General features: G+C 55.1%; 1 protein-coding gene across 2 annotated transcripts; it reads left to right on the forward strand.

Annotated features, from left to right (window-relative positions):
* MFSD4A (major facilitator superfamily domain containing 4A) lies at window positions 1–27,848 on the forward strand. Of its 2 annotated transcripts, XM_070767818.1 has the most exons (10): window positions 2–323; window positions 10,074–10,272; window positions 10,936–11,187; window positions 14,572–14,734; window positions 15,139–15,254; window positions 16,253–16,426; window positions 19,231–19,378; window positions 22,735–22,805; window positions 24,068–24,188; window positions 25,321–27,848. In XM_070767818.1, exons 1-10 carry the CDS (start codon window positions 94–96, stop codon window positions 25,374–25,376), a joined length of 1,530 nt encoding a protein of 509 aa, XP_070623919.1. In that variant the 5' UTR covers window positions 2–93; the 3' UTR covers window positions 25,377–27,848. The 2 variants fall into 2 exon arrangements, with proteins under 2 accessions (XP_070623920.1, XP_070623919.1); XM_070767819.1 differs by lacking the exons at window positions 24,068–24,188; window positions 25,321–27,848 and adding an exon at window positions 23,951–24,051 and having other exon boundaries at window positions 1–323.

Here is a 27,848-nt window from a genome sequence, read left to right on the forward strand (position 1 = left end):
GGCCCTCCCGCCGGCGGGCGGGCGGGCGGGCGAAGCGGCACTCGGGCACCGCGCGCGCCCGCACCAGCAGCCGCGAGCCCGCCGGCCGGGGCCATGGGCTGCGACGTCCGGGTGTCCGGGCTGCTCCGCCGCAACCTGCAGCCCACGCTCACCTACTGGAGCGTCTTCTTCAGCTTCGGCCTGTGCATCGCCTTCCTGGGGCCCACGCTGCTGGACCTGCGCTGCCAGACGCGCAGCTCGCTGCCCGAGATCTCCTGGGTCTTCTTCTCGCAGCAGTTCTGCCTCCTGCTGGGCAGCGCCCTCGGGGGCGTCTTCAAGAGGACGTGAGTGCCAGCCCCCGGCCCTTCCCGTCGCCCTCGTTCTGCCTTCTGCGAGGCTCGCGCCGGGGGTCATCCCTGCCTCCGGAAGGCCGCGATCACCCCTCCCCGCCCCGCCAGCGGTGCCCTGCCTTAGCCGGAGGGCTGCCTCCCTACCCCCTCTCCCCAGCTCTCTCCCCAAAACTCTCCGGAGACTGAAGGTGACTTCTGGGTTATTTATTTGCCCTTACTCATAGACCCAGCCCTCATCCTGCTTATCCCACCCCAGCCCCCTAGGGAGAGTGGCAGCGAGCTCCCAAAGGCCGCGGGGTGGCCTCTGGCACAATCCGTTTGAGGTCTGTCCGTAGCCCCTGCCGCCGGGGGCGGAATTGGAAGTGAGGTGGCAGGAGAGGGACTGGACCTCAGGGGCTGTGCCCAGTGCCAGGGCTGGCTGCAGCTGGACAGAGTGCCCTGGGGCAGGCTCCGCTCAGATCCTGAGCTCCACAGCAGCCAACAAAGGGTGTCCCTTCCCCGGTGACCACGGGGCTGGTGGGTCCTGTGTGGTCCTGCTCCTGGGGGCGCCAGGGTTCCTGCATTGGCCTCTGCAGGCAGCACCCTTCTGGCTCTGAGACAAGCAGGACCTTAGCTCGGAGTTCACCGAAGGGGAGGTGCAGGGTGACCCACCCGTAGCTTAGTGAGGTGACCCTCCATCTCTGGCCTGGGGTCCCCCTCCGCTTCTCCCACCCCATGTTACTCCTGCCCGCTGTCTGCCCCAGGGCAGGGCTCTGAGCTCTGTCTGGCATGGCCCCCAGAGGCTCCCCTTTGCCTACTATTGCAGAGCCTCATTCTCCAGGCTTGAATTTGACAGGGCCACCTCCATGCAGCCCTTTGGAAAGGCGGCGGGATCCACTCTCCAGGGGCACCGGGGAGAGGAGACCCAAGCAGGGGCTGGATGACTTGCGAGCCAGAGGCTGCTGGAGGCGTCCCTAGTCGTGGCCTCTGGCTGGGTGGTTTCCTGGACTGCATGGCCTCAGACAAGCAGAAGCCTGGGAACCAAGCCACAGTGGAAGCCTCTGGGGGGATGTGGGGGTGGGATTCTGGGCCGAAGCTCTGCTCTTCAGCTCACTGCTACAAGTGTCTGTGAGGTGGGTCCCCTAGAGCTGATGGGGAGGAGCACAGTGTCCATGCATGGAGATCCCACTTTATGCCACCCAGCTGACCAAACATCATCAATTCATGAGTGATTATCCCCATGGCCAAAATCCTCTTGTAAACCAAAGAAGTCTCCTCTTAAGAAGCAAGTATCCTTATGGACACTAGTGTTTCTGTGGGTTTTGTACAAGAGTGGATGTGTGGAGAACTCAGAAAATCTTAAGAAAAAGCTCAAGATTCTTTCTGATTCTGCCTACAGGTTTCATTAGAAATCATTCAGGGTATTTTTCTGTTTTTGTTTTGACTTACAAAAGCTCCCTTACCTGGAACTTTTTAGAAACCTGTGTAGGGCAAAGAACAGGAAGGGGAATGAGGATAATTCTGAACGGCAGGTTGGCATGCCAGGATTTGCGAGAATAGCAAAGATACACACCCAATTGGGCCGGCTCTTCCTTACCTGCTCAGGACCTCCCTCAGGGCTCCTTACTCAACAAGGGGCTCTAAACAGGCAGTGGGAAGGGTCTTGGCACAGGAAACTGGCTCAGGGAAAAGGAGGATAATCATGGTAGCAATAATAATTTGTTTTTTTGAGCATTTAGGCCATGCCAAGCACTGTTCTTACTTGGGCTTCTGAGGTGGCGTGGTGGTAAAGAATCCACCTGCTAATGCATGAGACACAGGTTCGATCCCTGGGTTGGGAAGATCACCTGGAGAAGGAAATGGCAATCCGGTCCAGTATTTTGCCAGGAATATTCCTTGGACAGAGGAGCCTGACAGGCTGTCAAAGAGTCAGGCATGGCTGAGCACACAAGCCTGTAACTTCTTTCTTAGTAACGTTCTTGTATCAACTCATTTAACCTTCACGACAATCCAGTAGATAAGGTCTATTATCTTCATTTTGTGTGGAAGGAGGCCAAATCACAGGGAGGTTAAGAAACATGCCCCAGGTCACAGAGCTATTAAGCTGGCCAGGATATGAACCCACACATTTGTGTCTAGAACCATATAGTTTGGAAATGCCTCTTGCTTTTTCATAAAAAAGCAAGCTGACTCATAGTAGTCAGCTTCAGCTCTGCAGGGTACAAGTTATACCGTATACTCTCCAGGCAGAGGCATACAGTCCATACTCATGGGCCGAGTATTCTTAAGCGGACACTCCCAGGGAGGAAACTGTGGCCTTCTGGGACCTCCTGCTGGGAGTGAGGGGTGGGGGTCGGGTAGGGCAGGGGGAGTATGTCCCATCTGTGATTCAGGTTTAAATTGTGAACCTCAGTCCTCCCACTGCAAGACAACATGTCCTAATCCTGTCCCTTGGTTAAGAGCAAAGTAGACGTCAGTGGAAGTAGAGGGAGGTCACAGGAGTGGCCTGTGCGCAGACAGGAGTCATCACCTACCTAGAAGAGCTGGACAGCTCATCACAATCCTCCATCCCTCAAAGCAAACAGAACCTCTGCCAGCCTGAAATTGGCCTCTCAGCCTCGACTCCTTGGGGCCTCACCAGAGCTAAAATGCTAATACGGCTGCTAGTGCTTTTCCGCTTAAGTGATTACTGCCAGTGTGCTGCTAGTTCTGCAGTGGGGGAGTTGGTTTAACAAACTGGGACGGGAGGGCCAGCTGTTGCGAGGGAGTGAGGAAAGTGTGGGATGGCACACGCCAGGGAGGGGAGAGTCAGAGCAGCTCCTGCTCGGGTCCTGCCCAGTCCTTGGCCTGCACTGAGGAGCAGGGCTGAATTGGCTCTCTGGTTGCCTCCACGAGAACGTGCTCTGGAGGGACTGGGTGTGGAGAGCCTCAACATCAGCATGGGTGCAGAGGAGGGCAGGCGCCCTCTTCTTGGGGGGACCAGCTCTCCCTCTTTTCTGACACAGTTGGAGAGCTCGAAGCAAGCACTACATGTAGGCCGAGAGGGGAGAAGGGTGTGTTTAGGGCTAGAAGAAGCTGGACACAACCTTCCTTAGAGAAATCTTATCAAGAGCAGGAAACTTTTCAGAAAAAAACCCAAAGCCACCTAGCTGGCAGGGTGTGTAGATATGTGCTTTGTCAGACAGGAAGAAGGGGTGGGTATTTAGACAAAAGGTTGGGGTTTTGTTCCTGGTTTCACGGGGACCTGTCTTACAACCCTGGGCAGTTTGGGAGACCCCTTGATCTCAAAGATATCAGGGCAGATAAATGACTTTCAGAGCTTCCCCAAACTTTCCCCAGCCTTGCCTGGGTGTCTCCTCTGCATGTGTGCTCTTTAATTGAAGGCTTGAGTTCGTCTTCTCTTTGCTCTATTAACTATCTTTTTCTCTACCTTTCTTTTTTTCCCTCAATTTCTTACAAGTCCCACCTTCCCAAGACCCACCTCTGACTCTCCCTGCCCACTGCATGGAACCCGGTCTCCGTGGCCATTTCCCCAGGCCACTCTCTGACCTACTTCCCCAGGATGCTGGCTCCCCGCGGTCCTGGGAACACAGTGCGAAAGCCAGTCCCCTTCTCTGAGCCAGGCCCGGGTTGGTCTCCCATCTAGAAAGCCTCCTCCTCTCCCACCAGCAGCTTGTCCACCTTCCAGCATGCAGCAGACCTGGGCTTGAAAAATCTGTCTCCACGGGAGATAGCATCTGGCCCAACAGTTTCACTCCTAGGTATATTCTTCAAAGAACTGAAAACATGTCCACACAAAAACTTGTACATGAATGTTCATAGCAGCATCCTATAGGATCATAGTGGCTATTCATAACAGCCAAATGTTTATCTGCAGATGGATGGGCAAACAAAATGTGGTCTGTCCACACAATGGAATATGATTCAGTCATAAAAAGGCATGAAGAACTGACTCATCCTATAAGTGGGTGATCTTTGACAACGTTATGCTAAGTGAAAGAGGCCCGTCACAGGAGACCACTCTTATGGTGCCATTTTCATGAAAGTCCAGAGTTGGGAAAATCTTTAGAGACAGCAATGGCAACCCACTCCAGTACTCTTGCCTGAAAAATCCCATGGACGGAGGAGCATAGGCTGCAGTCCATGGAGTCGGACACGACTGAGCGTCTTCAATTTCATGCATTGGAGAAGGAAATGGCACCCCACTCCAGTACTCTTGCCTGGAAAATCCCATGGACGGAGGAGCCTGGTAGGCTCCAGTCCATGGGGTCACTAAGAGTCGGGAACGACTGAGCGACTTCACTTTCACTTTTCACTTTCATGCACTGGAGAAGGAAATGGCAACCCACTCCAGTGGTCTTGCCTGGAGAATCCCAGGGACGGGGGAGCCTGGTGGGCTGCCGTCTATGGGGTCGCACAGAGTCGGACACGACTGAAGCGATTTAGCTGCAGCTAGAGACAGAAGGTAAATGAGTAGTTTCTTAGGGCTAAGGGTTCGTGCAGAGAAGAACAGGGAGTGACTGCTAATGGGTGAAGGGTTTCTTCTGGGGGTGATATAAATGCTCGTAGATCATGGTGATGAGTTCATAACTCTGAATACATTTTTGAAAAAACACTTAATTGTGTGCTTTAAATAGACAGTTTATGGCATGTAAATTATCTCAATATTTTTTAATTTAAAAAAATCTCAAAACCCATCCTAGCCTTTAATTCAGTAATTTAAGAAATATCTCTTGAGCTAGACCCTGTTTTCAGGGTGAATATGACACAGGTCCCTGCTCCTAGGGTGCTTACATTCTGGAAGACTATTTTGGTGAGATGAAGGAAATAAAGCAAGGTAAGGATGTGGAGTTACAGAGTTGGGGTTACTTTAGCTCTGTGGGGAAGACCTCTCTGAGCTGACACCTGACTGCAGGAGAGAGCCGTGCAAGCAAAGAATGTGGGGAGAGGTGTTTCAGGCAGACAGGGCTACAAGTTTAACCGGTGTGCAGGGGGCACTCCGTGTGGGCCCAGCACCCGCCAGGCCAGGGGACGTCGTCGCGCGAGGGTGCTGCCCTGATCTGGGGCTAACAGGGCAGCTGCCTTTGGCTGAGATCCCTCCCAAGTCAGGCTCCCTTGTTCCTCCTTCAGGGTCCCCTCAGCCTTAGCAGAGGGTGTCAAACAGGCAGGGGTGTGAGTGTGGGGGTGACCCTGCTGGAGGGCTTTCCCCTGCCCCTCCTTCTGGGTGTCAGCCCTGCCCTTTCTCCCAGGCTGGAGCAGAGTCTGCAGCCCGCCCTTGCCCCTGTGGGGGTGGAGAAGGTCTGGATGCCTCTGACGCCTCCTGGGTCTGCCTTCTGCCCCTTGCCCTTCGGGGAGGAGCTTGTCCAAGGTGGACAGAGGGACTCCTTTGCAGTAGAACTGTGAAGGGAATGTGGCCGCATTCTTCCCCACACCCAGGCAGTCGGGGGTGGGACCCTGGCTGACATCTGCCTGTTCAAGCCCTTCCCCTGTTTCGGAGCCAGGCAGCCCCGCCTCTTATCACAGAACCAGAAAGGCCAGTGCAGGTGCACGGGGGGTCACAGGTGCCCTCTGGGCAAGGCCAAGCCCCGGGCTGAGCAGTCAGCCGTACTCAAGGTCACGTGGCCAAGGGGGGCGGCAGCTCAGCACTGCCCGCCGAGAGGGCCTGACTCTGCTCCCGCCCCGGTCTGTACCTCCTGTGTGGGGCCGTTAATAAGTAACTTGGACATTTCTCCAGCTTCCTGAAGAAGGGCTCCCCAGACTGTCTTGGGGGACCGGGGCCCTTCTTTCCACTGGCCTGCACTGGCTTCAGAACCCAGGCCAGGGAGGGACAGGCAGTGACACCACACTGGCCTTCTCCCGGGTTGTGGTCAGAAGCTGGGTCCCCGCGGGGCCTGTCTCACACCTCTCTCATCTGGGCCCGCCTCCCGATGTGTAAAATGAGGGTAGGGCTCTTCGGTCCTTGGTGCCACTCTGGCAGTTTCCGGGCCAGCCTCGCAGGATCACCCGAGGGCCTGGCAGCGGGAACCAGGGGCAGGGCCGGGGATCAAGCAAGAGCTGGCTCCAAGCCTCTGACCCTGAATGCCAAGCGGGCTGGTGTGTCCCCCTGGGGCAGCCCGGGACCTGCAGGTGAGCTGCAGATGGCTGAACGAGGGAGGCGGACAGCTAAGCAGAGGGGGACAAGCGGACATCTCACTCCCTCCGCACAGGAGCCTTGCAAGGAGGCGCTCACCATCCTCGACGTACAGCAGAGAGAAACTGAGGCTCAGAAGGGCTAAGTGTAAATGCCTTGCCCCGAGCCACCCCCTGGGAACTGGCAAAGGTGGGCCTAGGACCAGTCTTCTGATTACAAACACATTCATGCTGCCAAAGCGGCAGTGACCTTGAAGAAAAGTGCAAAGTGTTATTCGCTCAGTCGTGTCTTACTCTTTGCAACCCCATGCATTGTAGCCCGCCAGGCTCTGCTGTCCATGGAATTCTTCAGGCAAGAATCCTGGAGTGGGTTGCCACTCCCTTCTTGAGGGATCAAACGCAGGTATCGTGCATTGCAGGCAGATCTTTTACTCTCTGAGCCACCAGGGAATGACATTGTTATTCTGTAATTTTCAATTACCCACTTTCTTAGAAGCGACCCTTGACCAAATCATTGTGACCAGGCCAATTAGTATATTTCAGTCTGGCTCTAGGATGTCTCTAGGACTCCTTTTTTCCTGACAGCAACATTACCATCCTAAAGAAATTTGTTCAGGGTGATTTTTGGAATGACCGGGCACAGCCCCACTGAAACAGCTGGGGAGGGTGAGCGGCCTGGGATGCAAACCCAATGTTCGTTGAGTTGCAGCTGTCCCCGTTTCCTGGGAACTGGTCTTCACCCCCTGGCTGCCCCCACCCCACCCCACCCCAGGGTACCCCAGGAACCCAGCTGGCAGGCTGCAAGCCCAAACCACGGCCTGAGGTTGGCAGGAGCTGGCCTGGCTTGGCCCGGGGTTAGCAGAAGGGACTTCCCAGGCCAGCCTGCCTCCAGCCTTTCCTTTCCTCGAGTTCTCTTTCCATCCCTCTCTCCTGTCTGTCCCTGGGCCTGGGAACAAAAGGGCCCCCTCTGGATACTGAGTGTCCCTCTCTAGAACAGCAAAGTGAGAGGGTGCCCACTGGAGAGAGGAGAGGCCTGGCAGGGCTGCCCACTGGCCCCCAGCCCTTCTGAGCCCCAACCCTGTCTCCCGAGCCACCTGCTGTTTCACTCCGCACCTTCTGGCCACCTGGCCCTCTAGACTCTTTATCTCGTCACCTCTGTCTCCTTCTCTCTGTCACCACCATACCATAAGCCTGCTAACTGTCTCTGATCCCTTTGTCCAGGCCGTGCTGCATGGGGTGATAAGACAGGCCTTCCTCAAGCATACCCATCTCACTGGCAATATTTAGCAACCCCAGATCAAACACCTCAGGGATGGGGTCCAGGGACAGTCCAGCCGTGGGTCCCACAAAGAGCAGAAGGCAGCAGTTTCCTTAGGAAACTTGCGATGGAGCCAGCATTATCGGGAAGCAGTTGGAGCTCCCGGAACGCCAGCAGAGAGTCCACTAGGTTCTAGCGACTGTAGCCGTTTGCTGCGCTTTCTATGTGCAAGGCTCTGCAGAACCTGGCCTCATTCATGCTCCCCTCTCAGCCCGGCGGGGTCTGTGGCCCAGCACCTGCCTTTTTACGCACACAAGTGTGTGTGCACACTCCTCCATGGGAAAGCAGCATGGCGTAGGGAACAAGTCAGCAGCCCCGGGCGGCGGTTAGGTATCTGTCCACTGCTTTCTTAGCCCTCTCCTAACCGTCTCTGATCCCTCTCTGACCTTGGTTTCTTGTGAGTCACACGAGGCCCAGTTGCAAGGTCTAGCTCACAGCCTTGTCGTGTGCACCGAATGTCCTGGACTCTGTGAACAAGTGTCCTTGTTCTCATGCCCACCTAACGTTAGTTCTCCCTTCTTTCCCCATACCTTCCCACACTCCCGCCCCTCTCAGCTCACCGACCCCAGGTCAGGTGCCCCCAGGACTGTACTACAGGCTGCTTAACCACTCTCATCCTGGTTTTTCAAAACAGGAATGATAGTGTTTTTCCAGACAGCTTTAGGAGTAATACTTTAGGGTAATACTTTACCTTTTTGTACTCGGGGCATCTGTGCTTTACCAGAAAGTGGTGAGTGAGGAAGTGGCACTGCCAGGTCCATGGAGTAGCTCAGAGGGGAGACGTTGAGGAGGGGACAGGGACCCTCTGCTACCCCTGAAGTCAGGCCACCCCGGAGGCTGCCCAGTCAGTCTTGTGCAGGGAAAGGAAGGGGAGAGAGCTGTCTGAGAGGCCTGTTGGCCTGCGAGGTGTGGGCGTCTTCTCTGTGCCAGTACCAGGAGACGACCCAGCGGGAAGCAGGAAGCAGAAGCACGTGAAGCTCGGGGAGCAGGCGGCTGTTCGTGCTGGAGGCCAGGGGTGCGGGGGGAGCAGGACGCTGGCTGGGGTGGGGACCCGAGCAGGCCTGCCCACAGCATGACCCCCTCTTGCTGCCCTTCTGGCGGCTCAGCCTCCCCTGTCTTCTCACACACAGCTCTGAGCTGGGAGTTGGCAGGAGTCACAGTGGGTAGACTAGCCTGCAAACAAGAAAACGAAGAAATAACGACCCACTGCTATCAGCAGAGCCCTTCTGATAAGGGATTTAATCAAAGATGGAACGAGATGAAAACAGGGCCAACAGGGTCACAGGCAAGAACTCCTAGGAAAGGACAGTCTGAGGGGTCTTTTGAGGCCTCTCGCTTGTCGTCAGTGAGCTGGAAATGCAGGTCTTGACGTGTAAATACTGACTCTCACTAACCCCCTTGACCCTCCAGGTCTGGAGAGCCAGATGGAGGTGCCTAGGGCTCTCCAACTTCTCATAATCTGAGGTGCTTCCTCTACAAGCCCTCCCTTCCAGAACCTTCTTCCGCCCACTCTCCTCACCCCCCTGCCCCCACCTTAGCCTTTCAGACTGGCCCCAGAAAACACGAGGCTTCCTTCCTTTCTCGAGAGTCTGGTTGCTGGGCAGGTGCACCCGAAAGATCTCGACAAAGCCGCAGGCTTCCATGCAGTGTTCACTCACTCAGCAGCTGCTCTGGGCTCCTCTGGGAAAAGCTCTCCACCCAGACACCGTTCCGTGGGGAAGGCTGAGGGCCTCGCTTCTGGACACTTGCTGGGCACGTAGAAGGGTCACCAGATTACCCAGATACCCAGGCTGAGGGCTTGGTTTGGGCAGCTTGGGCCTGGCGCCTGCAGAGGGCCCGGTGTGCCCTACATCTGTGTGTTGCGGGGGTCTGGCTGCCCTCCCGGGCCCACCTCCAGCCTCACATACGTGGCACAGCTCCCTGGAGATGCTCAGAACCAATTCACCCCACACCTTCCCTGAGAGGGATGGAGGTATCTTCGCATCATAATTGTTTATCAGCAAACAGTTTAAAGTAAATGATGCAAGATCACTTTTGTAAGTCCAATAATAGCAATTATGCTTTGTGAAGCGTCCCTCACATGGTTCTCACGGCCACCCTGCGCGGCAGGGACTATCACTGGAGGAGACCCAGACATCTTGCCCACAACCTATAGCTAATAAGCGAGAGAGCGCCACAGCTCCCCTCACCCTCGGACCAGAGGATGAGAGGAATGTCTCGGCTTCCCTGGGGACCTACCCAGTGAGTAGATGGGGCTGGGGGGGTCCTCACGCGAAGGGCTGCAGCCCCGTCCACTGACCTCGCCCCCCACCCTGCAGCCTGGCCCAGTCGCTGTGGGCCCTCTTCACCTCCTCCCTGGCCATCTCCCTGGTGTTCGCCACCATCCCCTTCTGCCGGGACGTGGAGGTGCTGGCCTCCGTCATGGCACTGGCCGGCCTGGCCATGGGCTGCATCGACACCGTGGCCAACATGCAGCTGGTGAGGATCTACCAGAAGGACTCGGCCGTCTTCCTCCAGGTGAGCCCCGGCGGGCCTGGGGCTGGGGCGGGGCAGGGTGGGACTCAAAGGAGCTTCCTCAGCCCTCTCCGCGGGCCGAGTGTCCCTTCCTCACGGCCAGGACGGTGACCTGGAAAGAGCAGCAGGGTCAAGTTCAGAGTGACCACTTCCAGCTGGGCCATACTAGCTGTTATCTCTGGACTTGGATGTCTTCATCTCTAAAACAGGGTAATGACCATTGTGCTCAGAGAGTCACAGGAATCTAAGTGCTAATGAGAAAAGGCTCTTTGTAAATTGGGAAGAAGTGTGATGGAAGGACTTGCTGTTCTCTCGTCTCCTCCTGTGTTTCTTCTTACATCCTTCTCCTCCCTGTTGCCCAGGACTCTAGTCCAGCCCTTCCCTTTATCAAGCCTTCTTCCCTTTGGGGTGTTACCTGGTGGATTCTGGCATGGGGATAGCCCCAGCTGAGGGTTAAGCTTTGGGAAAGAAGGGAGGGAGGGAGGGGTTGGTCACTGTCACCAAGTTATCTCAAGCAGGAAGGTGGGGACAGGAACTTCACTCCTCACCCCTCCTGCCTCCCACCCGCTGCTGCTCCCAGGCAGGGGCTCCCCAGATGGGACACGCCGGGGGGTCATGCAAAGCCTGAGCCATGCCTTCACCACCCCCAATTCTCTTCCCCCGCAGGTTCTCCATTTCTTTGTGGGCTTTGGTGCACTGCTGAGCCCTCTCATCGCCGACCCTTTCCTGTCTGAGGCCAACTGCTTGCCTGCCAATAACACAGCCAATGCCACCTCTGTGTTCCATGCCTCCAGGGTCCTGGGCCGCCAGCACCCTGAGGCCCAGCCTCGGTCCAACCGGACGCTGCCTGGGCTGCCCTCGCAGGACGGGGCAGGCACCCGTGTGTCCTATGCCTTCTGGATTATGGCCCTGATCAACGTGAGTGCCCCTGGGCAGGGTTGGGTGAGGGCTAGTGGACAGTCCCCTACCAGTCCATACCAGCTCCCAGTACAGATTCTTCCGTTTCTGAGAAATGGACTGGGGCTGAGATATGCCTTCAGGAAGATGGGAGAGCCGACCCCCAGAGATGAATCCTGACCACAAGGAGTGCAGGAGGTCACCTCTAAGGCCCTTCGGTTGTGGCATCCTGGGATTGCGATTCTCCAAGGAGGTAAACAGTGAGCAGGTTTAGCACCATCACATCAGGGTCAACTTCCAAGTCCTCGGAGCTCCCTTAAGGCAACCAGCTCTCCTCCTCCACGGGCAGGCGCAATGGACCCTGGGACAGAGCCCTGCAGAACACGCCAGGCTCCCCTCTGGGGTCCTCAGTCACTAGTGGGCTTCTCCTGTTCCTGCTATGAGGTGGGCCCCCGTGGAGGCTGGAGGATGGACAAAATGACCTCCAAGGGGCCCCACGTGATGTGGCTGCCCTGGTGGGGACAGAATAGGGAGACCACCGCATGGTGGCCGGGGCGGATCCCAGGGCTCTCTGCACCCCAGCTCGCATGCTCCTCTGCCAAGTCAGGGCTGACTCGCACTTGGCTGGAAACCCCCCGGGGCCCTGCAGCCTAGGTCAGCCCAGGCTGGGGCCAGAGGGAGAGGATGGGGAACCCCCACCAGCTCCTGGCCAGCTTAGGGCCGATGGCTGGAAGCAGCAGGGGCAGGCTCTGGGGTGGGGGTGGTCTGCCCCCATGGGGTGGAGGTGCAACAGGCCCTGGGGTGGGGGGTTGGAGGTGCAGCAGGCGCTGGGGTGGGGGGGGGTGGAGGTGCAGCAGGCGCTGGGGTGGGGGTGGTCCGCCCGGCCGTGGGGCGGAGGTGGAGCAGGCCCTGGGGTGGGGGGTTGGAGGTGCAGCAGGCGCTGGGGTTGGGGGGGGTGGAAAATGGAGCAGGTGCTGGGGTGGGTGTGGTCCGCCCGGCCGTGGGGTGCAGGTGCAGCAGGCGCTGGGGTTGGGGGGTGGCGGTGCAGCAGGCGCTGGGGCGGGGGTGGTCCACCCGGCCGTGGGGTGGAGGTGGAGCAGGCCCTGGGGTGGGGGGTTGGAGGTGCAGCAGGCGCTGGGGTCGGGGGGGTGGAGGTGGAGCAGGCGCTGGGGCGGGGGTGGTCCGTCTGGCCGTGGGATGGAGGTGCCTCATAGTTTATCAGCCTGATTTGGAGTCTGCTAGTCTTGTCACCCATCCCAAGGCAGGCAGGCCAGGCCTCAGAGTGGCGCCATACAGGTAGCATTGAAAGAGGCCTTTGAGGACACCCAGTCCCACTAAACAGTCAGACCGTCACTGGCTCCAGGGCCTGATAAAGGGGCCAGTGAGAGACTTGACCAGGCTGGAACCCTGACTTCCGGCACAAGCCCCTCCCAGCTGCCTTGTAATCAACTGCTCATTTCCCTTCTCTTTTGTAACTTTCCCTGTACCAGAGTCCTCACGGGAAGGCCTCAGAAGTGCACCCCTTTCCCTCTGCTCCTTCTGTTTTCTTCCCATGCCCATCATTGTTTGGGGAACAATGCAGCTTTGGGCCTTGTCCTCCAAGGGGGACCTAGGAAGGCAGAGTGCCCTGTCAGTACAATGTCAAGGCTGAGACTCTGGGACCAGGAGGCCGGAACGTCCAGCCAGCTTAAGCCTGAGGTCTGTTTTCTCTTGCTCCACGAGGTACAGACTGGAGGCACTTTGTTTGCTGCAGGATTTCCGGACTTTTTCCATTGGTTTGTGTCTGAAGATAAACAGTCCACCCCAGAAGAGAATGGGCTAAGCATGCATGTGGGCAAATGCAAACACACAGGCCAGCCCACCTGGCATCCTCTGACCTTTAAAGTGGAGCCTCTCTTTCCTGAATGGGCTCCTAATAAAGACCCAGTGTGTTCCTGCTGGCAACATCAGCCAACCCTGGTGAAGTCCTTCCCACCACCCACCTCTCTGGAAAGCCCAGCCTGAGTGAGCACACCTCTTTTACAGCTGTTTCCCCTTGGCCTTCTCCCAGGCATTCTGCTGCCACAGGGCTCTGCATGTGGGTTTCCTGTTTCCCCCATCAGACTGGAGAGAGGGCTTCACCTCCCGCATCAGACCCAGGACTCCGGAGGCAAGGGCCATCTCCTCCATTCAGGCCCAGTTTATTGCTCTAATGCTGCTGGGGTGTGCCTGACTGACATTAATAAGTGGAAGGAGGCTTCCAAGGTGCCCCCAGGGAGGTGCCAGCACAGAGGTGGTGTTTAGGTGACTTGGGGAAATGCCTGTGTGAGCCAGCCTGTCTCCAGGCAAGGTAGAGGCTTGCCCAGGGCAGTGCCAGGCAGAGGCTGGCAGCTAGCTGATGTCTGCGCCAGCTTTGCCTGTGAGCCCCGAGGAGCCTATTGGCCCCTGGGACACTTCTACAGCTCCCTGGGCTTCTTCTTCTGAAGCAAAAGGAGCCGGGATGCAGTTACAGCAGGAAGGGCAGAGGTTAGACTTGACGAAGGACTTCCTGGCAGCAAGGGTGGTTAGACACAGGCAAGGCACCTGAGGGAGGCGGTGGAGGCAACTCCAGGAGAGGAGACATTTCTCATTGCTCTGGGGAGTTCGTAAAACCTAAGCGACTTAACACAAACATCAGTCAGCCTGACTCTGGGCTCTGCGTGCGTGTTGCTCGTAGCATGTATTTCTCAATCTAAAGGAGTCCCTGCCTCTGTTTACCTTGAGGGCAGTCCCTATGCTTTTGTGAGGTATATCACCCAGAACAGCCCCTGACATGGAGATAGCACTGGTCAGAATCAGGATGCCTAGGTGCCAGTCTAATTCTGCCTCAAGTCAGCTGTGTGGCCCGCACTAATGCTCTCAGACCTTCCCACTGCAGCAGGTTTAGACTAAGATAACTCTGAGCCTCAGGTGCCCCACCTGGAAAGTAGGTTTAATGATTTCCCCCAGCACGTTTTACAGAATTGTGATGAACAAAAGCCAAACTCCTTTCTAAAGCATCACATGCTCTACCAGCGTGAATGAGTGTGAGGGGCCATTTCCAGCCCTGCTCAGGACAAGGATGTTGGAAAGGAGTTTATCTCTTGCACGTCCTGTGCCAGCAGAGGCCCCATGTGAGTCCAAGCTTCGCGTGTGAGAAGCACCTGTCTCAGGGAAATGACTGCGGTTGAAGTCTGGCAGCAATTACAGCAAGCCTGCAGGGGTCGAGGCACCTCGCTATCTGAGCCGGGGTTGGCTCTCAGGGGACGCCCTGTGGAAGGAGCCGTCGTCTCCCAGGACCGTGAAGACCTTGGCCACACAGCCAGGCGGAGGGGGTGCAGCAGGCCTGGCTGGGAAACGGGCTGACTGGCGGGGCATGGGCTCTCCTGACCCTCTGCTCACCCCCAGCTCCCGGTGCCCTTGGCTGTGCTGCATCTGCTGTCCAAAGAGCGCCTGCTGGCCTGCTGCCCTCAGAGGAGGCCCCTGCTGCTGTCCGCGGACGAGCTCACCCTGGAGACACAGCCTCCTGAGAAGGAAGACGCATCCTCACTGTCCCCCAAGTTCCAGCCAGGTGGGGGCTCTAAGGAACCCTCAGGCTCAAGGCCCCGTTCCAAGGCTCCCCTGCTAAGCCCTTCTGCCCAGAGGGCGGACGTGGATCACAGGTGGTAATGGCTGGGAAAAAACCCTTGGCCTTGCTGGTCTCGGGGTGTGGGGAGGGGCAAGAGATGGAACAAACGGGCCAGGAGGAGAGGACAGCAGCTCCCGCCCCCTCCCTGCCTCACCCTGGCAGTGTGACCTCAGGCACCCTGCCTGTGTGACCTCGGGCACGCTGCCTGGCCTCTCGGAGCCCTGCTTCCAACCGCCCTGCGAAACGGACGGGGGCTGTCCTCATGAGCCGTCGGAAGGTGGGAGGCAGGAAGTGGTCTCCTTTCTGCCAGAACTGAGACCTGTCCCCCATTCCTGTGTCCTGTCCAGGGCACGAGGACCTGTTCAGCTGCTGCCAGAGGAAGAACTTCAGAGGGGTCCCTTCTTCCTTCTTCGCCATCCACATCACAGCCGCCCTGGTCCTGTTCATGACCGACGGGCTGACGGTGAGCCTGCCCTCGGAGGGCGCCCCTCATGGGGCACCCCCTGAGCCTCAAGTCCGGGCATGGAGAGAGAAAGGAGGTGGATCAAGGTTTCCTAGAGACCGCACCTCTAGTACAGTCGATCCAAGTGTTTAAACCCAGTATAAGTCCCAGGGAAGAGCCTCTCTAGAACTGAATACAGCCTCTTGGAACTATGGTCTTCTGTGTCGTTCTGTTTTTATTTTCATGAACCCTGTGGATAGGAGACTCTGGTGTGTTACATTTTTTTCAAAGGGGCAGTGCCCGGTTCCCCCAGGTAGAGGTCATGCCATATAGACGCTAGGGCTTTCTGCTTCCTGGAACACATTCCAAGCCTCGGCCTCTCAAGCCGCGTGGTAAACAAGCTGCAGGCAGTGTCCGGGCCCAGCTAGCTGTTCGGGCCACCAGTGACCTCTGTTACTCTATTTACTGCCTTTCTCCAGAAACCTCTGCAGGATTAGATTAGGACCGTTTGCAGCAGCTGCTTGATTAACTGGTTGCCATATGAGGGACTCTCCAAAGAAAAGGCCCTAAAGGCCTAGATGACCTGGTAGAAAGTACTCGTGACAGAACTGGTTGACTTCCAACGCTCAGTGTGACCTTGGGCAAGTCACTTCCCTCCACCCTTTCATCTGTAAAATGAGATGCCTGTACACACCTTTTTTAGCTGCAGTACCCTTCCTTTAGCAAAAAACCTTCTGTGGAATCCTCCTAAACGGGGCATGTGGTGAAACTCTGCTCTGGCTGAGGGGGGCGGAGCCTGCCTGCCTGCCTGGACCCTGTGGGGCTCCTCTGGGGCCCAGACACGCCTTCCTGAGCCCCGGCTCCCGCGGGCACCGTCTGCCCGCTGTGCCGCCCAGGTTCCAGCCTCAGCTCAGACCTACAGGCGCCGGGTGGAGCAGGGCCGGTCCCCGCCGGCCCAGACCACGCCTGCCCGGCTGGGGACACTGCAGGTGTGCTCAGCGGGACCCGTCTCCCCACAGGGCGCATACTCCGCCTTCGTGTACAGCTACGCGGTGGAGAAGCCGCTGTCCGTGGGACACAAGGTGGCCGGTTACCTCCCCAGCCTCTTCTGGGGCTTCATCACCCTGGGCCGGCTCATCTCCATTCCTGTCTCCTCCAGAGTGAAGCCAGCCACCATGGTTTTCATCAATGTGGTAAGCGGCCCCTTTCACTCCTTGGAGACCCAGAAGAACCGTTCACCCTGTGCCACAGCCCTGCCCCAGGACACCTTCTCAGACTGGACTGTGCCCCAGGTTGTGGGGTTGGGGGGGATGTCGGCGTACAAGGGTGGGAAAGAGATGCTGGGGTGGAAACTCAAGGCGTGAGGCCCACTTGCATGGTCTTGGAAAAGCCCTTTCCTCTCTCTGGGGCTCGGACTTTATGGGAAGTGACTGGTGCTGTGTCAGGAGCAGCTCCCTGCTGACAGCCTGCTGGATGAGGAGGGAAGCAGTGCTGACCTCGATCCTCCCTGGTTCACCCTGGTGCCCAGGGGGGTCAGAGCGCTGTGGCCGGCAGAGGCACCATCTCGGGGATGGCGCCTGGGAATCTGCATCTTGCAGCTCTCCCAAAGTGGCACGTAGAATGACCTTCAAGGAGCTAGTCTCTCTGGAGGTCTGGGCCTGAGAGGTGGTTAAAACTTTTCGTCCTGATGTGTATCCCTGCCACCACCTATGACAAAGGGTCCAGATTACAGATTCCTATAAGGTGGTTTAGCCCAACTTCTGACCAGGGCTCAAATCACCTCTATAATACCGCTTCCAAGGGGCCCCAAAGTCTGTCTAAATACCCCTAGTGAATGGAAACTCACCACCTCTCCAAGAAGTCCAATCCACTGTCAGAATGTACTTTCTTGAGTTTCTAGAGAAGAGAGGGTTGGGAAATAATGTAGAGGCTCTTGCCTGGAGAATTCCCATGGACAGAGGAGCCTGGCAGGCTATAGTCCATGGGGTTGCAAGAGTCGGACACGACTGAGTGACTAAACCACCACCACCACCACCATAGAGGCCAAAGGTCATGAGCCCCAAGAAAGGCCCTTGGATTCGGCCTTGTGCTGACTGATAACTTAAAAGAAAGAACTTTTGTTCAATGTAGCTGGGAGGTGGGGGTGGCGTAGAAGCCAACCTCAAGGAGTTGAGGGTGGGAATTCCCTGGTGGTGCGGGTTAGTGGTGAGGACTCGTTGCTTCTACTGCAGGGGGCATGGATTTGATGGGGGCTGAGAGCAGGGAAGGGAAGGGAGAGGGAGAGAAGGAAGTAGACGTGTGAGGATTATAAATATGTCTGAGCTGAACAGGCTTGTTTGACAAGAGTTGGGTGGTGTGGGTGCGTTTGCAGGCAGAGGAGAAAGGGAGGGAGCCTGTGACGACACCGTGTCAGAGGGAATGCGAATGGGGAGGCCGGGGAGAGGCGAGGGGCTGGAGGGCAGCGTGCTAAGCTCAGGAAGAAGAGGTCCAGTTCTGTGGAGGGGGGTGGAGCAATGCAGGTCCCCCCGGGGGAGAAGATGAAGGTACAGAGGCTGCTGGTGGCCTGGCTCTCCAGCACACGAGGCCAGATGCTTAAAGACAGAGTGACTCTGGGTTTGGGAGAAAGCAGGAAGTTGGAGGCCTCCACAGGACTCAGGCACTGGCAATAAACTCACCCGGGGTGCTGGATTTAAAGAGGAAAATCAGATTCCTCGGTCCAGCTCAGACTTGGTGAATCTGAATGTCCAAGGGTAGGGGCTAGCAATCTATATGGTCAACAGACACCCGGGGGTGGGGGTCGGAGTTGGCAGGGGCGGTGTTCCTGTCTGTCATCAAGAAGTTTGGAAAAACACTATCCTACAGCAAGTGATTCCCAAATACATTAGCCCCCTCACCCCTGCTGAGGTGCTTTTGGAATATACAGATTCCTGGGCCCCGGCCCCGGGGAGTGGGGGAGGAGTGGAGTGGAACCCGGGTGTCTAATTGTTTTTAAGCTCTTCAGGTACTTTTCTTGGGCAGGTTGCTGGGACCATAGTTGAACCGCCCTGAACAGGCTGCAGCTGCCAAGTCTCAAACTCACCGCGGTTTCTTCCCAGATTCCGCTCCGTTTTAAATTAAGGGTTATTCTGCTCTTGATGTTCTCCTGGATCTCAGCAGTCACTCACGGGTTGATGAGCACACACGCTCTGTGCGGGGCCCTGCAGGGAACGGCTGGGCTGCCGCGTTCTCTAAGAGGAGCTCTCTGTGTTTAGGGCGCTTCCAGTTGGCTAGGGAAGAGGATGGGGAGAGGGAGTCTGTGTCCAGGCTGGAAGGCAAGGCGAGGGTGAGGGGCTGGTAGGCAGCTGGGGAGCGGGCTGAGCGCCAGTCTGCTCCCCGGCTGGCGGGCGGGGCACGCCGAGTAGGGGCGGAGTTGCTAATTTGCCCTGGCATCCTGCGTCTTCTGTCAATCAGGCTAAAATAAGAGAGTGACGTGGGATTTGTTGTTGTTGTTGCCACACCTCGCAACATGTGGGATCTTAGTTCCCCATCCAGGGATCAAACACACCCCCCACCCCATTCCCCCCCCCACACCCCCCCCCACACCCCCCGGCGATGGAAGCTCAGGTTCTGAACCACTGGACCGCCAGCGAAGTCCTGAGTTAGGTGTTTTTCAAACGTGCCAAGTGTAGCGATTCTCAGGTGACTCTTGGAGGCCTGGTGCAAGCGGAGGGGAGCAGGAGAACGCCCGTTAAGCTTGCGCGGCAGGCGGTCCGCGAGATGCCGGGGCTCCTCGCCCTCCTCTCTCCGGGTCTCTCCTGTCCTCCGCGTTCTCCTTCCTTGGCAGACGCCAGCTGGGGAAGGTGCAGTTCCCGCGCACTCCACAGGGCCGTGCCCTAGTCACACAGCCCGCCAGGGGCCAGGAGGCGTTTCTCACGTCTGGAGACGGACAGGCTTTCCTTTCTCAGCGGCCACCCAGCTGCTCCCCAGCTCCTCAGCGCCCCCTTCTCTGCTGTGACAGGTCGGCGTGGTGGCGACGTACCTGGTGCTTCTTGTTTTCTCGCATAACGTGGTCTTCCTGTTCGTGGGGACGGCCAGCCTGGGTCTGTCCCTCAGCAGCACCTTCCCCAGCATGCTGGCCTACACCGAGGACGTGCTGCAGTACAGAGGTGAGCCCCTCCTTCCTCCGCCTTCACCCTCTCCCTGGGGCCTTCCAGCCAGAAGGTCCCCGCCCACCTCCTCACTGCCTGAATGTGGGAAAGGCTCATAAACCGTGTTGTTCCGACCAGCATGGCCCCCTTCTTTCAACATATGGTGGTGGATGGTGAGATTTCAGACCACAGACCAGCAGTGAGCACCTCTTCCCCATCTTCTTTTTCCCCATAGTGGTTGTTGGTGGTGGTGGTGGTTTAGTCGCTCAGTCCACCCTGTGTGACCTGGACTGTAGCCTGCCAGGCTCCTCTGTCCATGGGATTTTCCAGGCAAGAATACTGGAGTGGACTGCCATTTCCTTCTCCAGGGGATCTTCCTGACCCAGGGATCGAACCCAAGTCTCCTGCATTGCAGGCAGATTCGTTACCAACCGAGCATGTTACACAGCTGGCATTTTGTGTAACATGCATGTGCTGGAAATTCCAAGTTCAAGGAAAAGCAAATATGCATGGGAAGAATTATAGCACAGGGAAAGGGTTTTATAACTTATCAGTAAAAGTAGCTCCTTGCTTTGTTTTCTTGTGGATGTTGTTGGAAACAGAGGATTGGAACAATGACTCCACATCTGATTCAGGGTTGTGACATGGCTTCTTTGAAAACCTCTGATTCTCTGAACTAATCTTCCCTTTCTGTAGCCTCCCAAGTGTGCATAGCAAAGATCTTTTTCAGAAAAACAATTAAAAATAATTATGTTTTGAACATTTAATGTTACCCTCAGACACAATCAGAGATTCCCTAGAGTGTTGGAAAACCACCACTAAAGATGAGTGATTTCTTTGGAGCAGGAGTGGGGGCAGTTGGTGTCTGGGGGGCTGGGGTGTGGGGCAAGACGGGATCAGAGCAATTAGTGCTACAGCCCACCCATCCGCTGAGCTGATCCTGAGACCAGGATCCTTGAAATCCCAAACTTCAAAGAAGTAAATGAAGGAATGAGCTGATGTGGGTATCACACGTCACCTAGTATATCCCAAGAGGTTAAAGGGATCAACAAATGTTAGAGTTTAATGATAATAACAATGTTATGTTGGTTGGTTCTGCTGCAGATAATCACTCAATCCCTCCTCTTTTCTCACCATCCTTGCCTTGGTTCAGGCCTTTATCAACCTCTCACCTGCTTGGAATAGTTAATGGAGCCCACCTTTTCGTAATTTCTGATCACCCCCATCCGTGCCGTGGCAGCTCTTGGCTTGTCTCCTGGCCTTCTGATTTGCCTTCATCAGAGGTTCTCAATGTGGTTCCACATTCAAATCACCCAGAGCCCTTGTAAACAGAGCCTGGGTTTCATCTCCACACAGTCTGATGTACTCGAGCTGCCTGGTGATGGTAACGTGTAGCCAGGGTGAGGGCCACTTCCTGGGCCACCACCCTCTGCAGATGCAGAGGGACCACTTGGAAATGCAGAGCTGCTCACAGTCCTCACGCCTTCCTCCGGAGCTCTCTCCCTTTCTGCAGCCGCCCTGCCTGCTTCCCCTCAGAGGCTGCCTCATTCAATCACCCGCCATCCCCTGACGGCACAAAACCCTGCCATCCCCCGATGGCACAAAACCCGCTGTCCATCTCCACCGTTTGCCGCAGTGGGGACCCTCGCCTGGAACGCCCTCTCATCTGCCTGCTGGTGCCCCCACCTTCACACCCTCAGGAGCCTCTCTGACCCCACTGGGAAGGCAAGCCCCCTCCTTGTCCCCGCCCCTTCTCGCCTGTCGGTCCCACCTCGAGACCTTCATCCTAACATTATCTGCTGCTTCTCGACATGCACCCTAAGTGCGCCAGCAAGGGACGGAGGCAAGAAGGCTGCTTTGAGGTCAGCAGCAGACCTGAAGGTCCGCCGTGCCTCCCTACCTTCTGGCTTTGTCACCTCGTGCAATTCATCTTCCTCCCCCCTTCCTTTTAGGGTTGTTCTGTGCGTTAGAGGGCACGCAAAGCTCCTGACTCAGCAGCGTAAGGTGCTCACAGGTGCTCAGTATAGGTGTTAACTCGGATGAGTCACCCGAGTGCCCTCAGGGTTTAGCACAGTACCTGCCACATAGACGGTACTGAGAGGTTTCTGATTGTCTGAGGAGAGCAGACACTCACACGGGTGCTAGGGACCATCTAGAGACAGGCTCACGGAGGGGACAGAGGACTGAGCTGGCCCAGGGTGGGTCAAGTCACAAGAGCAAGGGCGTGCTGGGGAAGGGAGGGGCAGGGCAGTGGGCAGTGTGAGAGCGAAGGCTGAGACGGGGGGACACCTACTTGGGAAGAACGGGGGCCTGGAATGCCGGAGGAGATGACGCTGATCTCTGAGTGTCTAGCATATGTTGGTGCTGGCGACAGGCAGTGATACAGGCCGCTGAACTAAAATTCAAGGTGCGGCCTCTCTAGTGGGCTTCCAGTCTGTGGGGGAGGCTGCCTGGCAGGCAGGACGGGCGGAGGGGGCGCTACACGAGAGCCGGGAGCAGGGGACAGAGGGAGCACAGAGGAACAGCAGCTAATCCAGGTTCAGGGCTGGGGGAGATGATAATGAAGGCAGTCTCCAATGACGAATGAATTTTCCAGACCAAGAGGAGGAGGAGTGTTCAGGAGAGGGTGAAGGCGCGTGTCAGAAGCTGGCTATGAGCGTGTGTGCAGATTAGCAGACTCAGGAGTCTCTCCTGGCAGGAGGGTGGATTGTGAGCAGACAGTGTGACAGTCTGAGCTTGCAGTGGGGCAGGTGATGAGGGCCCATGCAAGCCACATTAAAGCATCTGCCCTGACCCTGACGGCAGGGTGAGTGAGGGTTTAAGCAGAGAACTGGCATGGTGTTGAGGCTTTACTGTGGGCAGCGCTGTGCTGAGCGCTCACATGTGTTTGCATCAGGGTTATCCACACAACAGCCCTGAGGAGATCCCATGCCCATTTTACCAAAGAGACGGGGAAGGAATTGCCTGAGGTCTTGTAGTAAGTAGGTGGTGGAGCAGGCTTGGAACCCAGGTCTGACTCTGAAGCTTGGGCTCTGAAGGTCTGTGCCACGTGGCCAGGTTGATCAGAAGCTGGCTGATTAGTGCAATGCCAGGGAGTGAGGCCTGCCTGGCAGAGGAGAGAGGGAATCTTCCTGGAAAAGTAGTTGGTGTTCACATTGGGAAGGGCCCTGAATGCCAGGCTAAGCAACTTGGAATAAATGCTGAAGATAATCGTGAGTAACTGAAGGTTTCAGAACAGGGAAATAATATAATGGCAGACCCAAGCACGGTGAAGGGCTCACATCTGAGAAACCTCAGGAGTCCACCTGGATTATGCCAGCGGATATGTCTCCTTAACTTGCCATCACTAAGCCCCATCCTTCTCTCCTGCTCAGGCTGTGCGACCACAGTGCTGGTGACAGGTGCGGGTATTGGAGAGATGGTCCTCCAGATGCTGGTCGGCTCGGTATGTCGGGAGACCCAGGGCGGGGGGATGAGGGGCGCGGCCCTCCAGGCGGTGAGAAGATGTGGCCAGCCCCTCCTGAACCCGGCTGTCCCTTCCCCGGGCCTCCCGCACGGCAGGCAGGGCCCCACTCCGTCTGTGTCGCCTGTTTCCGCTTCTGAGCCACCCCTGGAAGCTGAGCCTCCAAATGCGGGAGTGGAGATGTGAAGGGCCACGAGGCATGGTCCAAAGCAAACACAAGCCGTGTCTGGGAGCGGGGCCAGGGGCCCCGTGGGAACGTTTAACTCTCAGAGCCCGGGACAGGCTTGGGCTGCAGGCCCAAGAATGGAGTTCCTTTCCATCCCCCTAACCCCCCATTCCCTGCCCTACCTCTCCTCACCTCTGGCCACCCTACAAAGGGCCCAGTTTTCCTGCACGACTCCTGCCTGATCAAGGGACAAGTCGCCCAGTTCTCTTCAAACATACCCACGTTTCATTTGTTCAGCAGGGGAAAAAAAAAACCCATCTGCTTTTTAGGGTAGACTATAATGTAGATATTGTGATGCTTGTTTTTAGAGAGGATACTGAAACTCAGAAATTAAGCGACTTGCCCTCAGTCACACTTCTAATAACCAACAGAGATGATGTCCAGAGTTAGGCCTTTCAGTCCCTGAAACCCCTCTAACCACTGCTTGATTCTCCTCTCCCTTCGCGCTGCTGGACCAGGGGAAGAGCGCTCCCTTAGGACACCCCCTGCGTCGAAATGAGGTGGCACCTGGGCTTCACCACAGTGGAATCTAGTGCAGGAAGACATGAGGGGTACAGAGGAAACGTGCTAAGTGCTAAAGCTGGGGATGGGCCCATGGGAACTCCATAAAACACACTGGCGTGTTTTACATTTTCCATAATAAAAGGATATATATATGTACATATATACACACCTTCTCTGCAGAGTTCTGCTCAGGGCCTGTGGGTACAGAAACACCTAATATGACTGGAGTTTTAAGGAAGAGATGGAGATTTTCAAAGCGTCCAGGACGTAGGGCTGAAAGGGACTGCAGGGGTCAGCGGGTCCAACCGCTGCTGCACAGCAGGATTTCTGCTACCTCCAGAAACATAACCTTGAAACGAGGCCAAGATGTCCCTCCTACCTGTGTTTCTGTCTATAGGTGTGGCGGGCCTGAACTTGACTGAAAAACCTGCCACGGCCTGAGAAGGCGCTTCCTCCAATACATCTTCATGTGAGGTTTTGATGGCCTGTATCTCTGTGTTTTCCCCTTTGGCAGATATTCCAGGCTCAGGGCAGCTATAGTTTCCTGGTCTGTGGTGTGATCTTTGGTGGCTTGGCTTTTACCTTCTATATCTTGCTCCTGTTTTTCCACAGGATGCACCCTGGACTCTCATCAGGTAAGGAAAGAATCTATTTCTACACAAGAGGAGGAAAAGAGAGCAGGGGGGTGTGTGGGAGATGCCGTGGATCTTAGCACGCCACAAATGATGTTCTGTTCCAAGTAAAATGCGAGGAAATGTTTATTTTTCTACAGCTTCCTTTCCCCCTTCCTGCTTTGCCCTGCGATTGTCCGCTCTGGGCTCCCAGGGCTGGAGGGAGCGGGAGAGGCTGACTCACGGCTTCTCCATCAGGAGCGGGCCATGGTCTGTGACCTGGCTTCCTGCATCCCACCAGGCCCGGGGACCATGGGCCAAGAATCGCTTTCCAGCCTGGGCCGAGCACTGAGAGGCAGAGCCTGCCTCCTTGGCTGGAACTTGGCCCAGAAGCCTAATTGGTCATCTCTTTGCAGTCTGGGATTTGACTCCAGTCCAACTCTCTTTCTCAAAAAGAAGTCCTCAGGCCAAGTGGCACAGAAAAGCTTGTTCAGGACAGAGGCACCCCCTAAGAATAGTCTCGCTCCTGGAGCCCCCAGGCAGGGGAAGTCCCAAAGCTATTTTCACAACCCTGAAACCTCACTTGCCTTTCCACCCAGAGCTCTCAAAATCCCAGCAACTGAACCAGCTGTGCATGTAGCCAATTCTGAAGAGAAGGTGCCCAGGCAAACCCTCCTCCTCATGAGTGAAAGCAAAATACCCCTCACAAAGACTGAAGGGCCACAGCCTCAGCCCTGTCCCTCAGTAGGTGGACATACGCTCCCTTTAAACATCAGTGTGAGGGCCCCAGTCAGCACCCGCTGCAGCCTTGAGCCGGAGGTGGTAGGACCCGTGTGGTCCAGTCCAACCTCAGGCACGGTGCCTTCAGTTAAGCCACCGTTCAAGAAAGATTTGCTGAATATCCAAGGAGTAACACTTAAGGAGTTCCCTGTTCACAAAAGACAAAAAGAAGTATATATTTCCCAAGCCCTAGACACTAGTCTCAACAAACTGCCTCCACCAACTAGCTTGCCAGAATTAGTAGGTCTAACTTTCCACTTGGCTCCCTGATGTGAGCCAGTGAATAGCAGGGAAACAAAAAGCCTGGGTAAGGTCTTGGAGTAAATAAGGGCTAATCAGAGCTGCTGCAACGTGCTACCTGTCTTCTCTCTGGTAGGTCCTACTCGAGACAAAGCACTTGGAATGGAGAGCCTGGAGAGCTACCAGAGGTAGAGCTAGGAGGCGGAGGCAGGTGAAGACCTCCAGTCTCCTGAGCAGCAGCTCAGCTCAAAGGGCTGAAGAAGCCAGGGTGGCAGCAGAGGCACCTCTCGACTCCTTGGTTCTCATCTTCACTGATACTGGGTGGGGTAAAAGAAATTAAATTGAGTTCTGTACCCGGACCTCCCTGGGCAAATCATTAGATGTTTACCTGGCTGTTCAAGTTGCTCTCCTCTTCCCTGGCTCAGACTTTTGGTGAGAGTGAGTCAAGATACTCAGCTGGAAAGGAAGATAACGAGACGCTTCATCCATTGGCCACCTTCTGCATGAACCACACCCTGAGTTTGAAGATCACTCTTGGTTGAAGTTTGAAAAAATAAGTTGAAATTATAAAGAGCAATGATCATTGCTATATATAGACAGATTTTAAGTTAATCAAAACAAACCCCAGGTTATTCCTTGGCATGCTCAAAGGACTGTGCTTTTACTTATTAATCGTCCAAAATCCCTCCAACCCCTGCTATCAGTAGTTCATCTATAGTCTAAAACATCGAAAGGAAAGTTGAATCTTGCTACCTTTGGGACACTAATTCAGTGGTATGCTGGGCTAGCTCATACCAGCTTATAAAAGCCAATTGTTAAGTTTTCATTTTGAGAGCTAGTTGTTAAACATAGCTATTATTTAAAATTAGAGAAATTTATTGCCTTTGTTTTTTAATGTAATTTATAACTACTCAGATGGTAATGGAGAAGGAAATGGCAAGCCACTCCAGTATTCGTGCCTGGAGAATCTCATGGACAGAGGAGCCTGGCAGGCTACAGTCCATAGGGTCGCACAGAGTTGGACACAACTGCAGTGACTTTGCACGCACGCACTCAGATGGTAAAGGATCTGCCTGCAATGCAGGAGGCTCGAGTTCAATCCCTGGGTCAGAAGCATCCCTGGAGAGTGGAATGGCAACCCACTCCAGCATTCTTGCCTGGAGAATTCCATGGACAGAGGAGCCTGGCAGGCTACGATCCATGGGGTTGCAAAGAGTCAGACATAACTGAGCAACTAACACTTTCACTCAAAAGATATCATTTCTTAATTTTTTTATACCTATGCTCTTGAGGCTTATTTATTGTACCTGCAGGGTAGAAATACTATATAAAGGTATCCTTCGGTGTATATCTTTCCAATTCCACTTTCAGTGATAACAGGTTAGTGGCTTGAGATCAGCCATGGTGAGAGTATTTATGGTGAGAAATTGGCAAAATCATGACTTTATTGTCTCCTTGGAGAATCATCTGATAAACATTTATCAGCATACCACTGCTAATCACCAATGCTAATTGGTCCAGAAGCTGTCTGAGAGAATGGGATGGAGCTTCTGCTTTTCTTGCTGACATTGAATAGCTTAGAAAAGGCACAGAAACAGTACTAAGAATTTCTCAAAAAATATCTAATTTAAACTGTACATCTTCCATAGGGGAAAAAAAACTATACCACGTCAGAGTTCTTTTCTTTAACAAAACCTGGACGACTGAACACCTTGAGCTGTGCAGTATAGTGAAAGCAGTTCAGTCAAGGAGTACCAACTCTTGTCCAGATCAAGTCCTGCAGTCACAGAGAATGCAGACTCAGCAACCTGGAGGAGCTCGGAGTGCGCAGACTTCTGTAAGCAGTGAAACCGCCGCCACAGGGGCTCTCTGTTAGTTTACCTGCACTTCCTCTGTGTAAATACAAATGTATGCATATAAATATGCAGAATAAGTGGGTCATGGCTCTCAATAACCTGTCCAGGTGGAGCATTTACCTGCCCCACACTAAAAGGCTTATCCTGGAACCATAAGCATGGTCATGTAAGCCAGCTCCATCTGCCCTCCGCGTGGTGATGAGAACCTGGCTAGAGAGAGAATCCTGGTTCAAGCCCTGGCCTCAACTTGTGGACGTGTGGCCCTGCACAGATCACTGAGGCCCTTCCAGCCTTGCTTTCTGTACCTGTAAAGTGATATTTCTAAAAGAACACTACCCTACCTCAAAGGAATTCCGAAAGAATTAAGTAAATTTGTGTAAAGCAATTATATGCCTGACATAGAAATTTGCTTAAAAATGGTGAGCCATTTTTATTTTGAAAACCCCCTCATTAGCAGCTTAGAAACTGTTCATATGTTTGGTATGTATTTACTGTAAATCAAAAGATTCAAAATCTTTTGAAAGCTGGTGGCCTAGGGGTATAGTTTTAACTATGTCCATAAATACTTATTTTATGACAGCCAAATTTATGTATGTGCGATCTAACCTTACTGAGTGACTGACCTGGGGAAGAAGAAAGCAGCTATATTTTCCTTGTGTTTTTCCAAGAAAACATCCTTTTCATACAGATTTAGAAGAATCAATGGTTATATCTAAGGTGATCATGATTAAATTTGTGAATATAAAAAACAAGACTGAAACCAATCTAAGAGTATCTTTCCTAAAATAAAATATTTTAAATTTAATAA

Source organism: Bos indicus, chromosome 16 (assembly GCF_029378745.1).
Source record: "Bos indicus isolate NIAB-ARS_2022 breed Sahiwal x Tharparkar chromosome 16, NIAB-ARS_B.indTharparkar_mat_pri_1.0, whole genome shotgun sequence".
NCBI lineage: Eukaryota > Metazoa > Chordata > Mammalia > Artiodactyla > Bovidae > Bos > Bos indicus.

Excerpts from the sequence above, each read along its gene's own strand:
- MFSD4A (XM_070767818.1), top strand. The coding sequence starts at position 94 with ATGGGCTGCGACGTCCGGGTGTCCGGGCTGCTCCGCCGCAACCTGCAG. Across the intron at positions 11,188-14,571 it reads GGATTATGGCCCTGATCAAC|CTCCCGGTGCCCTTGGCTGT; the intron begins GTGAGTGCCCCT and ends GCTCACCCCCAG. Across the intron at positions 19,379-22,734 it reads GGACGTGCTGCAGTACAGAG|GCTGTGCGACCACAGTGCTG; the intron begins GTGAGCCCCTCC and ends TCTCCTGCTCAG.